Source organism: Epinephelus moara, chromosome 16, assembly GCF_006386435.1.
Source record: "Epinephelus moara isolate mb chromosome 16, YSFRI_EMoa_1.0, whole genome shotgun sequence".
Lineage (NCBI taxonomy): Eukaryota > Metazoa > Chordata > Actinopteri > Perciformes > Serranidae > Epinephelus > Epinephelus moara.
In genome coordinates this window covers 30,701,642-30,713,877 of record NC_065521.1, presented here as the reverse complement: position 1 = coordinate 30,713,877, position 12,236 = coordinate 30,701,642, and the positions used below count along the sequence as shown (strand labels likewise).

The 12,236-nt window shown below is 41.3% G+C and overlaps 1 protein-coding gene across 2 annotated transcripts in view; it reads left to right on the top strand.

Annotated features, from left to right (window-relative positions):
* Positions 1-12,236, top strand: part of LOC126403227 (dedicator of cytokinesis protein 3-like) — a 67,304-nt gene that overhangs the window by 36,391 nt on the left and 18,677 nt on the right. For both annotated transcript variants that reach the window (XM_050065781.1, XM_050065780.1), the window contains exons 16-33: positions 120-282; positions 433-539; positions 2,542-2,713; positions 2,802-2,899; positions 3,376-3,459; positions 3,563-3,663; positions 3,758-3,839; positions 4,882-5,052; positions 5,749-5,941; positions 6,049-6,176; positions 6,361-6,507; positions 6,631-6,729; positions 6,838-6,932; positions 7,126-7,201; positions 7,363-7,463; positions 8,563-8,621; positions 8,744-8,892; positions 12,142-12,227. In XM_050065781.1, the coding sequence (XP_049921738.1) occupies positions 120-282; positions 433-539; positions 2,542-2,713; positions 2,802-2,899; positions 3,376-3,459; positions 3,563-3,663; positions 3,758-3,839; positions 4,882-5,052; positions 5,749-5,941; positions 6,049-6,176; positions 6,361-6,507; positions 6,631-6,729; positions 6,838-6,932; positions 7,126-7,201; positions 7,363-7,463; positions 8,563-8,621; positions 8,744-8,892; positions 12,142-12,227 (2,111 nt within the window). The remainder of the gene's footprint in view (positions 1-119; positions 283-432; positions 540-2,541; positions 2,714-2,801; positions 2,900-3,375; positions 3,460-3,562; positions 3,664-3,757; positions 3,840-4,881; positions 5,053-5,748; positions 5,942-6,048; positions 6,177-6,360; positions 6,508-6,630; positions 6,730-6,837; positions 6,933-7,125; positions 7,202-7,362; positions 7,464-8,562; positions 8,622-8,743; positions 8,893-12,141; positions 12,228-12,236) is intronic.

The following is a 12,236-nucleotide window of genomic DNA, read 5'->3' as shown; positions in this document are numbered from 1 at the left end:
TCCATATATGAGTCACGATGAGTGTAGCGTTCCTCCCATACATCCACACATTAGTTTGATACATCATTAACAGTATGTGTCACTCAACACGATCTACTGTGCTTCTTTTTCCTTCTTAGGACTGCATCAGTTTGGGCAGCGGGGAGCCCAGCTCCAGCGAATATCGCTCCTTTGTCCTGTACCACAACAACAGCCCTCGCTGGAGTGAGATGGTCAAGTTGCCTATTCCCATAGATCGTTTCAGAGGATCCCACCTACGCTTTGAGTTCAGACACTGCTCCAGTGAGTCACTAATGCAGCCTGGTGGCAGTCATCCCTCAGCACACGAGTTTGCTAGGACAGATTGGATCACGCTCTGAGTTATACAAGTATGGTTTGTGCTGTGTAGATACAGTATGGTGGTGCATGATATCATGATGTGCTTCCTTTCAGCTAAAGACAAAGGAGAGAAAAAACTGTTTGGTTTTGCCTTCACTCCCCTGATGAGAGAAGATGGGACCACACTGTCAGACGAGAGCCATGAGCTATATGTGTACAAGGTATGTGCAGGTGTAACACACACACTTGATGGTTGGTGTCTTCTCTTTATCTTTGATGTCTCTTTATCTTTGACCTTTTGTGTCTTTAACTTTTTAATTTGAGTGCATTAAAGTGGACCCGCCATGGTGGGGAGTCGGCTGCTGGCAGCTCTCTGTGTGTCTTTATTGTATTTTCTCAGCAGTGGACCTGAGGTCATGACCTGCTCTGCCTCTGTAATTAAATGCATCGTCCATTTTGTTTTCTGCTCTCCCTCACCAAAAACATGTACAGTAGCTATGCTGTGAAAGCTGAGCAGCCCCGAATGACTGATCCAACAGTGCCATGAAATGTGTGTTGTTCAGAGGCTTATGTCAGCCCTTTTGGGCCTGTGACCCCGATTTTAGGCACTAAAATTAAAGAATGACCACAGCAATTAGAGAGTTGTCACATAAAAAATAACTTGAAGTATGACATAATCCAGCAAGGAGCGAGGATATAAATATGTCTGGGCATTTGTAAGAAAGGTCCTCAAATATCGAAAGCATGTCCAGTTACCTTTTAACTCAGCACCTCTAGATATGAAGGAAATGATGATATACTGTATTCCAGAAATTAGAAACAGGTTTATCGCCCAGTAGGTCTTCACATGGAATACATTTCTCTGGGTGTTTGGCGCATAACAATAAACAGTAAAAGAAAATGAACAATAAAAAGAAGCACTGCAAACAGCCAAGAAACACAAAAAAGGAAATAAAATATGATTTAGAAAAATATGAATGATATATTTGTTTAAAAACTAAGGAGCTGAACCGTTTTGTACAGGAATGAGCAAAAGTTCACATTATAATGTGTAGGGAATATGTGCAATTATGTACAGAGATTATAGTCCAAAGATTTAATGTAACGCAGTGTAACAGATGTGAGACTCTGCATTAATGTAACCTGTGATGTCTATGGGGTGGGATGGGAGTCAGTGTCAGTTGGGGTCCCAGGCCCTGTCGACCAGGCCAGATACAGTTGAGAAGAAAGTGTTTTTGTAGCGTGAGGTTTTAGTCCTGGTGGAATAAAGCCTCCTGCTCCCTGCCAGGTTATTCAACTATATTTAACTAGCATCAATAAATCAGTCTTATGCTGCATTCAAATGAAACTTGTGAGCGTGTGATTACAACATGGGAGGTTGTGTACACAAAGTCATAAACTCAGAGCTCTCAGAAAATTTCTGCTTAAGAGTTTCAGAATACCACAACGGGGGGGCTTCATATGGACCCTTCTCGTAAACACAACCCTATTTGAATGCAGCATTTGAACCCTCCTGTGACCCAGAACTCTAGGCTTTGTACAGTAGTATAACAGCCTAGCCTCAATTAAACACCCAGTCCCTTTTACTAGCCTGGTGTGGCTACACTTTTTTTTTTTTTTTTCTAAATCTGTTCTGATTAACCTGCAAGTTTACACCAATGGGACAAGACAAGACAGTGTATCGTCATCGACTCTCTGTACAAACATTCTACAACCTCCGGCTTTCAGGAATATGTAACAACTGTAAGAGTGCTGTTTTTTTTTTTTGAGTATGTGTGTGTGACATGTACAAATACAGCCAGGAGCAGCAGTGACCTAGAACGGAGGCCGACATACATGTCAACAGCCGCAGGGATGTAAATGAGACAGACTTGGGCTCAGCGGGGACGGAGGGCTGTTGTCAGTGAATGCCACAGCAAGTGAACACGCTGTCCGCTGACAGTTTGTAACTGACTTGACCGGCTGACTTTGCTACAAGCTGGTTGGCTGTTGAAACAGGTGACATGCCTCACGTTTTAAAACCGGCCACTGGCAACTTCACAAGCTGAGTCGCAGGCGACATCATCAGCGGGCTTGAGTCAGGCTGAGGCCACTGCAACTTTTCACTACAACATTCTAAAACAGTTCATCTTGTCACAAATCTTTGGTCTAAATTTCGCTTAACTCCAAATGGTCTCCAAACATTAATAAATCTTCTCTGTCCCTCTGTTATCTGCCTTCTAGTGTGATGAAAATGCCACCTTCAGTAACCAGGGCCTGTACCTGAGTCTGCCCTGTTGTAAAGAGGACTTCAACAGCTGCCCCAACCTGCCAGCCAACCTGCCCTTCCAGAGAAGCCCCAAAGAAACCTTCTGGGTGTCCACGATACTCTGCTCCACCAAACTCACACAAAACGGTAATCAAATACCGTACATGCTGTCATTTATATAGTGTCACTTGCAGATCAGTTTAATTCACCTGACTGTTTCTTATTCGGTTTCCAGTGGACCTTCTGGCTCTTCTGAACTGGAAGGCCCATCCAGACAGGGTGTTGGACATCCTCGGTCGATTACGTCAGATCAGCGGAGAGGAGATCGTCAAGGTCACTGTCAGCACATTATTTATCTATTGATGTGAAGGTATATTTACCTTCTGTGTGGCTGCAGGGTGTGTTTGACAACACACGACACAAAATATTCAGCCTCAGATTTCGTCTCTTAGATTATTTAGGCTCAGAAAGAAAATACATTTTCATATTTCAAAGATAAAAGCAGGACTGATTATATGTGATATTATGCTATTCTTATGTAATGACTGATTAGATTAATTATTTAGCTTTTAAAGCTTTAAATTGTTCACTCGATTTTATATTCACAATGTACTGGTTTTTTACAGTATTCACAAATAATTTAAGAAAAAATGTTTAACACTGTTTAGAAGTCACATCATCATGTCAGAGTTTTTAAAAAAGGGTTTTATTATGTTTTTGGATGAAGGGGCTACCCTTTGTTTTCTATTTTAGTCAGCAGCCTTTAATGTGATGCTTGTGCTGAGTGTTGTTCCTTTTTCTCCTCACAGTTCTTGCGAGATGTCCTGGATACGCTCTTCTGTCTTTTAGATGACAACACTGATAAATATGGACCGCTGGTTTTCCAGTCACTGGTAGGAAAATGAAAGAAGGACACATAAACTCTACTGTATGATTTATCTTGCCTGTAAGCAGATGAAACATGCATAACATCTATATATATGTATGTGTGTTTAGGTGTTCATCATTAACCTGCTCAGGGATAGCCGTTTCTACCACTTCAGACCTGTCATGGATTCCTACATCCAAAACCACTTTGCTGGAGCTCTGGCATACAAGTACGACAAAAAAGCAAATGCAGAATCTGAAATAAGATACCTACAAAGTCACACTTGATATCCACTCTCATATTTTTAAACTGTGTGTCTGCAGAGAGCTGATTCGATGTCTTAAGTGGTACATGGACCGCTCGGCCGAGGTCGTCCGACAGGACCACATTCAGGAAGCCATGAGGGTAACGTATCACACTCACTTCCTTCTGCTCTGTCCTGGCTCCTTCTTCTGGGATTAATTTGTGGGAAATGGACACAGAGAGGCTGATAAGGAGTAATGTGACGCCATGTAAGCCTCAGTCAGCGACTTCTCTGCTGAGAGGAAGGAAGTTATATAAAATCTCAGTAGATATTGACGTGCTCAGTGTTAAACATTTCCACAGTCTGTTTACTGGTATTTTGTTTAACAACCATACAGTGGAGAATGCATACAAATTACATGAAATACCACAGAAACAATGCAGAATTTATATACACAGACACACATAGAAAACAAGAGGAGATGTGTAGTAAATATACAGTATAAATATTAACAAAGCTGCTTTAAATGCTGACTATTGCCATCTCACATGAGGTTTAACTTTGTTATTGTAGCAAAGGTCAAGAGGATGTTTCTCACCTAGCCTCTACATTGTCAATAAAAGCTTGGTAACAAGGGCATAGGTTTCGTTTCAACATTGAGGCTGGACGCATGAAACAGAGTTGGTCCTCTCCCAGGGACTTTTCAGCATTAGACACTTAATTTCCTGCATACTGGTGAATGTTCATGCACCAATTCAGTTTTTGGTGTAAATGTCTTATGTTTGTCAAATATAAAAGTCTTCTGCCACTCTCATTTTTTTACTGTCCCCTATGTCCCTGAAATCTTTACCTATAGTTGGTAAGTCTTAAGGAATCTCTCAGTGGAACATCTTAAAGTGAATCTCCATGTTTCCAGTTTAAGTTGTTGTATAACATCTCTGATCTCTGATAAGAGGAGTGTCCTCTCCCAGTACCTCACATATGTCCCAGGATATCTCATTGGAAATTTCTTTCCTCAATGAGATCATATGAAGAGGTATTCTCTCATGAGACCTGACACATTTAAAACATTTCTTTATATATTGATTTTCTCTAAATGATCAACCACAAACACCTTTCAGTACTTTTTTCCACTCTAAGGGAATTTAAAGTCCCTTTGCTGACTGTATATCTACATCTGCCTTCTGTCGACTCCCCCCTCAGGCTCTAGAGTACCTGTTTAAGTTCATTGTCCAGTCTCGTATCCTGTACTCGAGAGCCACCTGCGGGATGGAGGAGGAGCAGTTCAGAGCTAGCATCCAAGAGCTCTTCCAGTCGATCCGCTTCGTCCTGAGTCTGGACAGCCGCAGCTCAGAGAACCTGGTGTTCACGCAGGTCAGATCAGTTCACAAAGCACAACAAACATTTTCACCGCCTAACAGATGTGATGACATACAGTGTCTCACCTGCTCGGCAGTCTTATTTTGGTTATAAGTGTTTATTTTCTCTTTTGCTCATCCTATTAGTTTGCATTCATGATTCATTGATTCATTTTTGTTTGTTAACGTCTTTCATCTTTTCTATTTATTTCACTTTTCATTCTGTGGACTTTCATTCTGATGCTTCAATCCTTCGCCTGTTGCCCCATCCTTGTCTTGCTCGGGGACAGTTTAGGGGTGTGATCAGCTGCATGCCTTTCTGTGATCATGCTCCTGGGCTCTCGTCCATCTCAGTAAGTCACAGCGCCCCCCTGTGTTGATACCACATTGCAGCAGATGCTGTGTGTCCAGGATGATGTATTCTGAAGTAGCTGATATGCAGCCAGTGTTTTGATAGAAACTGAGATTATGTCTGTGGAACGAGATGAATTGTGTGTCCCTCTTTTAAGATCTTGATGCTCATTTTAGAAGATAAATAGCAGGCTTATTTTTGGGCTATTTTTGTTTTGTGTCAGCGTCACTCAGCAATAAGCGATTTCTGCTATAAGTGGTATTTTTTGTGATGTTTTTATACATGTCAGTGTAGTTTCTTTGAAACATGTTTTTTGCAAACTACAAATTCATTCTCTGTGTCCTTTGTTCCTCTGCCCAGGCTGCACTGTTGAACAGTTTCCCTGATATCTTTGACGAGCTGCTGCAGATGTTCACCGTTCAGGAGGTGGCCGAATATGTCAGGGGCACCCTTGGGAGCATGCCCAGCACAGTGGACATTGGCCAGTCTATGGATGTAGTCAAACTGCAGTCCATCGCTCGTACAGTTGAAAGCCGCCTCTTCTTCTTCCCTGGTGAGACAAATGCGGAGGATTATTTAACAACCGTACATGTAAGCCTAATGTCCATGCAGTGCTTTTCAGTCTCATCCGCACTCTGTCTCCTTTCTCTCCTCCCTCAGAGTCTCGTAGTATTCTGCTGCCAGTGGTTCTGCATCACATCCACCTGCATCTGCGCCAGCAGAGGGAGCTGCTCATCTGCTCTGGGATCCTTGGCAGCATCTTTTCCATAATTAAGACAAGCTCAATGGTACAGGACCTTGTACCATGTACATACTTGACATATATGATTTAAAATCCCTTTTCCAAAAAAGGATGGATTGAATTAGTAATAAAGATAATGTAAAATTCCTATTTCCATGATACTGCAGCTGTAGCTTGTTTGCACAACACTAAAACATTCCCATTAAATGGCATGCATCTCTGTGTCTCAGGAGTCTTCTGTTCAGGAGGAGGTGGAGATGATGGTGGAGAGCCTCCTGGATGTGCTGCTGCAGACTCTGCTGTCCATCATGAGCAAGTCTCACTCTGTGGAGACGTCCAGAGGACAACGCTGTCCCCAGTGCACTGCCGAGATAACGGTAAGCTTCCACTCAATGTGCCTCTTTGATGTTCATTAAAAACAGCTGGAATTTAGTGAATATTTTGAGGTGATTAACCTTTTAAAACATGTTTGGCCGTATCTGTCATTTTCTGTCGTGCAGGGGGAGTATGTTTCCTGTCTTCTCTCTCTGCTCCAGCAAATGACGGAGATCCACTTTCACCATCTACTCAACAACTTCCACAGCAAAGAGGAGCTTAAGGTAGGAAACTCTCTGAGTCACAGAGCTGCGCATGATTACAGCATTTTGCTGCAGCCTGCTTACTACATACCTTGACTGCATACACTTTCTTAATATATTCCTTGGCAGGAGTTCCTATTGAAGATCTTCTGCGTGTTCCGCAATCTGATGAAACTGACGATCTTCCCCCGGGACTGGAGCGTCATGAGGCTTCTAACTAGTCAGTGAGTCTGCTTTTCCATTTCTGTCATGCAGTCTTTGTCCCGGAGATGGTAAGGGAATACAGCCAACCATTAGATCAGACTCTCTTCAGATAATCCTGTTCTGAAGGTGACGCTTGTGTTGCAAATTTTTTCATCTATTTTTGGCAGCTACCTCGTTTCGTAAGCTGACAGTGTAATGTTTGCTTTTCCGCAGTATCATCGTGGTGACTACACAGTTCCTGTCTCCGGCGCTGCACAAGAACTTCTCAGAGACAGATTTTGATTTCAAGGTGTGTGTCTGAACAGCAGGAGGCTGCATGTGAAATTTAGGAAGCCCACGACATCATGAAGCCACAGACTACTTGACACTTTTCCACAGTTCACTTTCTGAAACTGGTGTTAATGATTCAACATAGCGTTTACTCACTTTTTTTTCTATGGTTTTTGTTAGGTGTGGAACTCCTTTTTCAGCCTCACTGTACTGTACATCAACCAGCCCAGTCTGCAGCTGGAGGCGCTCGGCCCGGCTAAGAGAAAGAAAGTCCTTGACAAGTAAGAAACCACCATATATTCACCCTGCTCTTACTAAAGCTCTCTCTGTAAAAACAGCCATACAGGTCGACTGTGCAAGCAGCTTATTATGACCCTTACTTGCGTTTATTATAAGATGACGCCCTCTAGTGGCTGTAGTAATTATTACGGTAGCAGAGGAGGAAGCAACGTGACGTAGTATAAAATGCGACAACGTCCATGTAATGTTATATAATGATCAGGCCCCCAGGAACAGGCCCAGATTTTTCTCACTTGCGATATTGCAGCAAAAAAATCCCCTGCAGCCCAGAAAGTATTTTCCCCATTGACCACAACTGTAAAAGAGATGTCTGTAAAACTGTTGACAGGTGAACTCAAACTGCAAACAAGGTATCTTATGACTCTCTCTTTCTTTTCTTATGTTTTTTTATCCATGGACGTTTTATATTTCTAATTGTAGGGGCCAGTGGGAGAAACACTACTGCACATATTCAGTGGGCCACATACCCCTGAATTAACCCCGCAAAGTAGAAACTTTTTTGGCATATGCGCCAGGCAAGCAATTCCATTCGACTGAATAGGCGCCAATCTTGGCATCTGGTATCTGGGTATTATTATACATCTGTGATAAAGATCGAAGAAGTCCCCACAGTGTGAGCAAAAAGGGTGGTGGATCGGTCAAACAAGCACAGGACTTTCACCCCAGAGAAAGGTTTTCATGCCCTGAAGTCAGCATTGACTTCTTTTGATAACCACGTATTGTAGTATGCTAGTATGTAAAGCATGCTATGTTAGTAATGTATTTGACACAATGTGTATGTTGTCTGTCACATGGCATACGTCACACTAGGTTAGTAACAAAAGTACTATTTAAAGCCAGGCCATGATCTTTTTAAACCTAACCACAACATTTTATATCATAACTGTGACGATTCATAACATTAAGGATGCTTTTAAAACTGCGACAGTAACATATATTGTTTTGGAAGTCAGTGGAAATCAACTTATTCTGTCATTTAGATATGAGAGATTGTCGGTATGTTCATTGTGGGCATTTTCTCCAACACAGGTTAATTCTTTGTGTAACTGTTTAAACTTCACTCTGTTCTCTACTCTGTAGGCATGGAGATATGAGAGTGATGATGGCTTATGAGCTCTTCAGCATGTGGCAAAAATTAGGTGCGTAAGACAACACAACTCCACACTCACATATATGTATCACAGTGTGTCTCCTCCATTTAGATTCATATGAAATTAATGATAACAAATGGCTCCTTTCTATGTGAATCTATGTAATCCAGGTGACAACAAGCCCCACTTCATCCCAGGAATGATGGGTCCCTTCCTTGGTGTCACTCTGGTGCCTCAGACGGAGGTTCGAAATATTATGATCCCCATTTTCCATGACATGATGGATTGGGAGCAAAGGAAAAACGGCAACTTCAAACAGGTCAGTATGACATTGTTATCTTATAATCTACAATGGGCTGAACTGAGTAGTTCAAAGCTTCATTCATGATGTTGACATTCAAATTTTCAGTTTTATATATTTATTTATTTTGCCCGTCTATTCATTTTGTTTAAACCTGATCGAGAAGATTAGGCTTCACTAATATTATTAGTATTATACTATTTGTAGAATTAGATTCCAGTGATGGCCGCATAGGATTGTTTGCAACTTGTGTGATCCAAACGTTTCCAGTAATACCAGAATGTTGTGAAGTCCAAAAGTCAGAATGTATTACAAAAAATAGATGTCATTACAACATGTGAAATTACTAACATGTTTTTATCTGAGGAAATGTTCTGCTTCAATCCATATTTGTTGGTGTTTAGTCTTTAAGAAACAACATTTTCACTGAGGTCAAAAACTATTTGCTCTCCCACTTCTTTCACACAAAGGGAAGCATGCATCTGTATTAAAGGGATGTTTAGGCAGCAACCTAAAGCTCAGTTCAGACCAAAGATCTGCGATGAGACGAGTTGAACCAGGCAACTACTTGCAATGCGCCATTCTGCAACTTTCTAAAAACTTGCCAGTCTATACCGATGCAACTACATGAGGCGGTGTATCCTGTCTATGCAGCAACTCTTTGTACTCCTGTTCTGATTTCCAGCTTTTAAGGCTTATTTTGTGGTTGAATATAATTGGTAGCTTCTTAAAATATGAATGAGGACAATAGCTATGTTTCCATCCAAAAGTGATTCAAATCACTGGGAAATGCGCATTAAAAGAAATACGAATCCTGTGTGTTTCCATTAAATGTACGGACTTTGGTGAAAACTACGAACTCGCACGAGTTTTCCGCAGAACCAGAAACAAAACAAGTCTCGCATTCTTCTTCTTCTTCTTCTACGTTTTCTGGTGGATGGCAACCAGCTTGTAAATGCATTACCACCTTCCCGACCCGGAGTGTGGATATCACCACGGAGAGAGGTGCACTACGTCAGACTTAATTTGAGCATAACTGTTTCCATCCCCCGTTTTGCGAATTAACATTTTTTCAAATCAACCAAAACCCGGCTTAAGCGAGCGTATTTTAGTTTGTGCCAATCAGGGGATTTTAATTCGAATTTTGGCCTTTCCATCATCCATTTCCGATGCGATACTTCTGGATGCGCATCTAAACAGGATGATGGAAACATGGCTCCTGACAGTGAGATGCTGGCTACAGCTGCATTTGTAATAGTGATGAAATGGCGAAAAACAGGAAAAAAACAAGCATCAGTGTACTGTTTTCATAATAAAAACGGCACAATAATATAGACAGTAATAAAGACAACCCAAGGGGAGTTATTTTAACATTTTGACTTGACCGGCAGACTTCATTACAGGCTGACGCTGTTGAAATTGTGATTTGACCAGCTGAGTTGCAGGTGACACCATCAGCTGGCTTGAGTCGAGCTCAGACTGGTCAGTTCACACCAGTGCGACTCTTCTCTGCAATGTTCTAAAATGGTTTAGTCCCGTCATGAATCATTGGTCTAAACTGGGCTTAACAGCACGATAACCAATTAACTCCCTACTGGAGTGCATGGAACAAATTAATAACTGGATGTGCCAAAACTTCTTGCAATTAAACAAAGACAAAACTGAGACCATTATTTTTGGAGCTAAGGAAAAAAGGACTAGTGTTAGTGTCCAGCTCAAAGCGCACTCACTACACTGTAAAGACCAGGTCAGAAACCTCGATGTCATTCTGGACTCAGACCTAGGTTTTAATGCACACATTAAGTTAATTACCAAAGCAGCCTACTTTCATCTCCAAAACATTTCTAGAATTAAAGGCTACATGTCCAAGCATGATCTGGAGATTCTTATCCATGCTTTTATATCCAGTAGACTTGATTACTGTAACGGCATGTTCTCTGGACTCTCCAAACAGGCACTCAGACAACTCCAACTCATTCAAAATTCTGCTGCTAGGGTCCTGACAAACACCAGGAAATCTGCTCATATCACTCCCATTCTTAAATCACTACACTGGCTACCTGTTTCACATAGAATAGATTTTAAGATTCTGCTCCTAGTAAACAAGACACTTAATGGCATGGGACCAAAATATATTTCAGACATGCTAATACCTTACAAACCCACTAGAGCTCTACGGTCGTTGGAGAGTGGCCTTTTAACTGTTCCCAGAGTCAAAAGTCGCCGTGGCAAAGCTGCCTTTAGTTTTTATGCCTCCCAGAGCTGGAACAAGCTTCCCTACAATCTCAGACATGCTCCCACCACTATGTGTTTTAAATCCCAACTAAAAACATTTCTCTTTTCATGCGCCTTTGATTAGATGTCACTCTGTACCACACCATTTGAACCATCCTGGAGCTATTTTATTGATTCCATATTGATGTATGTGTGTGTGTATGTATGTATGTATGCATGAATGCATGTATGCATGTATGTGTATATCTGTCTAGACATGTATGTTTGTGTATATTGATGTATGTGTGTATAAACATGTATGTATATTTGTACGTGTGCATATGCGTACATTTGTTTTTTTACCTCTTATATTTTTTGTATCTTGTACCACTGTTTTAAAGGGTGCAGCACTTTAACATGCTCTTTTGCACTTCGAACTCCATTCGCCTGACTGAAACGGTGAACCTGTAAAGCACTTTGAGTTACATTTACTTGTATGAGAAGGTGCTATATAAATAAACATGATTTGATTTGATTTAATAAATTACATTTATTCATTAAACGTCCAGTGTGTAGGATTTAGTGGCATCTAGTGGTGAGGTTGCAGAACAGAAACTTCTCCCATGTGCGAAGCATGTAGGAGACAGTGACCAATGCGCAAACACAAATTCTCTGTGGAAGAGGACCTGCTTTGTATGTAGATATAAATGGCTCATTCTGTAGGGATAAAAATTTATACTATTTCTGCCAATATATCTCCCCTAAATCCTACACTGGACCTTTAAAGACAGTTGATTTAATTAATGAAAGACTAACTCATTTAATCCAATGAGTCACTTTATTCAAATTGAGGATTTTTTTAAAGGGTGATGATGACGTTATAAAACATGATGACAGTCATTTGAACATTCATTCGAAAACCTCAATAGAAGCTTTGAATGAACAGGTTGTGTGCCGAGGGGCAGTTGTTGTGATAAAAAATGGACAGCTCTTTGTCACATGAAATACCTACATCTTTTGGCTGACTGAGTGTGTGTTTGTGTGTGTGTGTAGGTGGAGGCAGAGCTGATGGATAAGCTGGACAGCATGGTGTCAGATGGGAAAGGCGATGATAATCACAGAGAGCTCTTCAGCCTTTTGTAAGCATC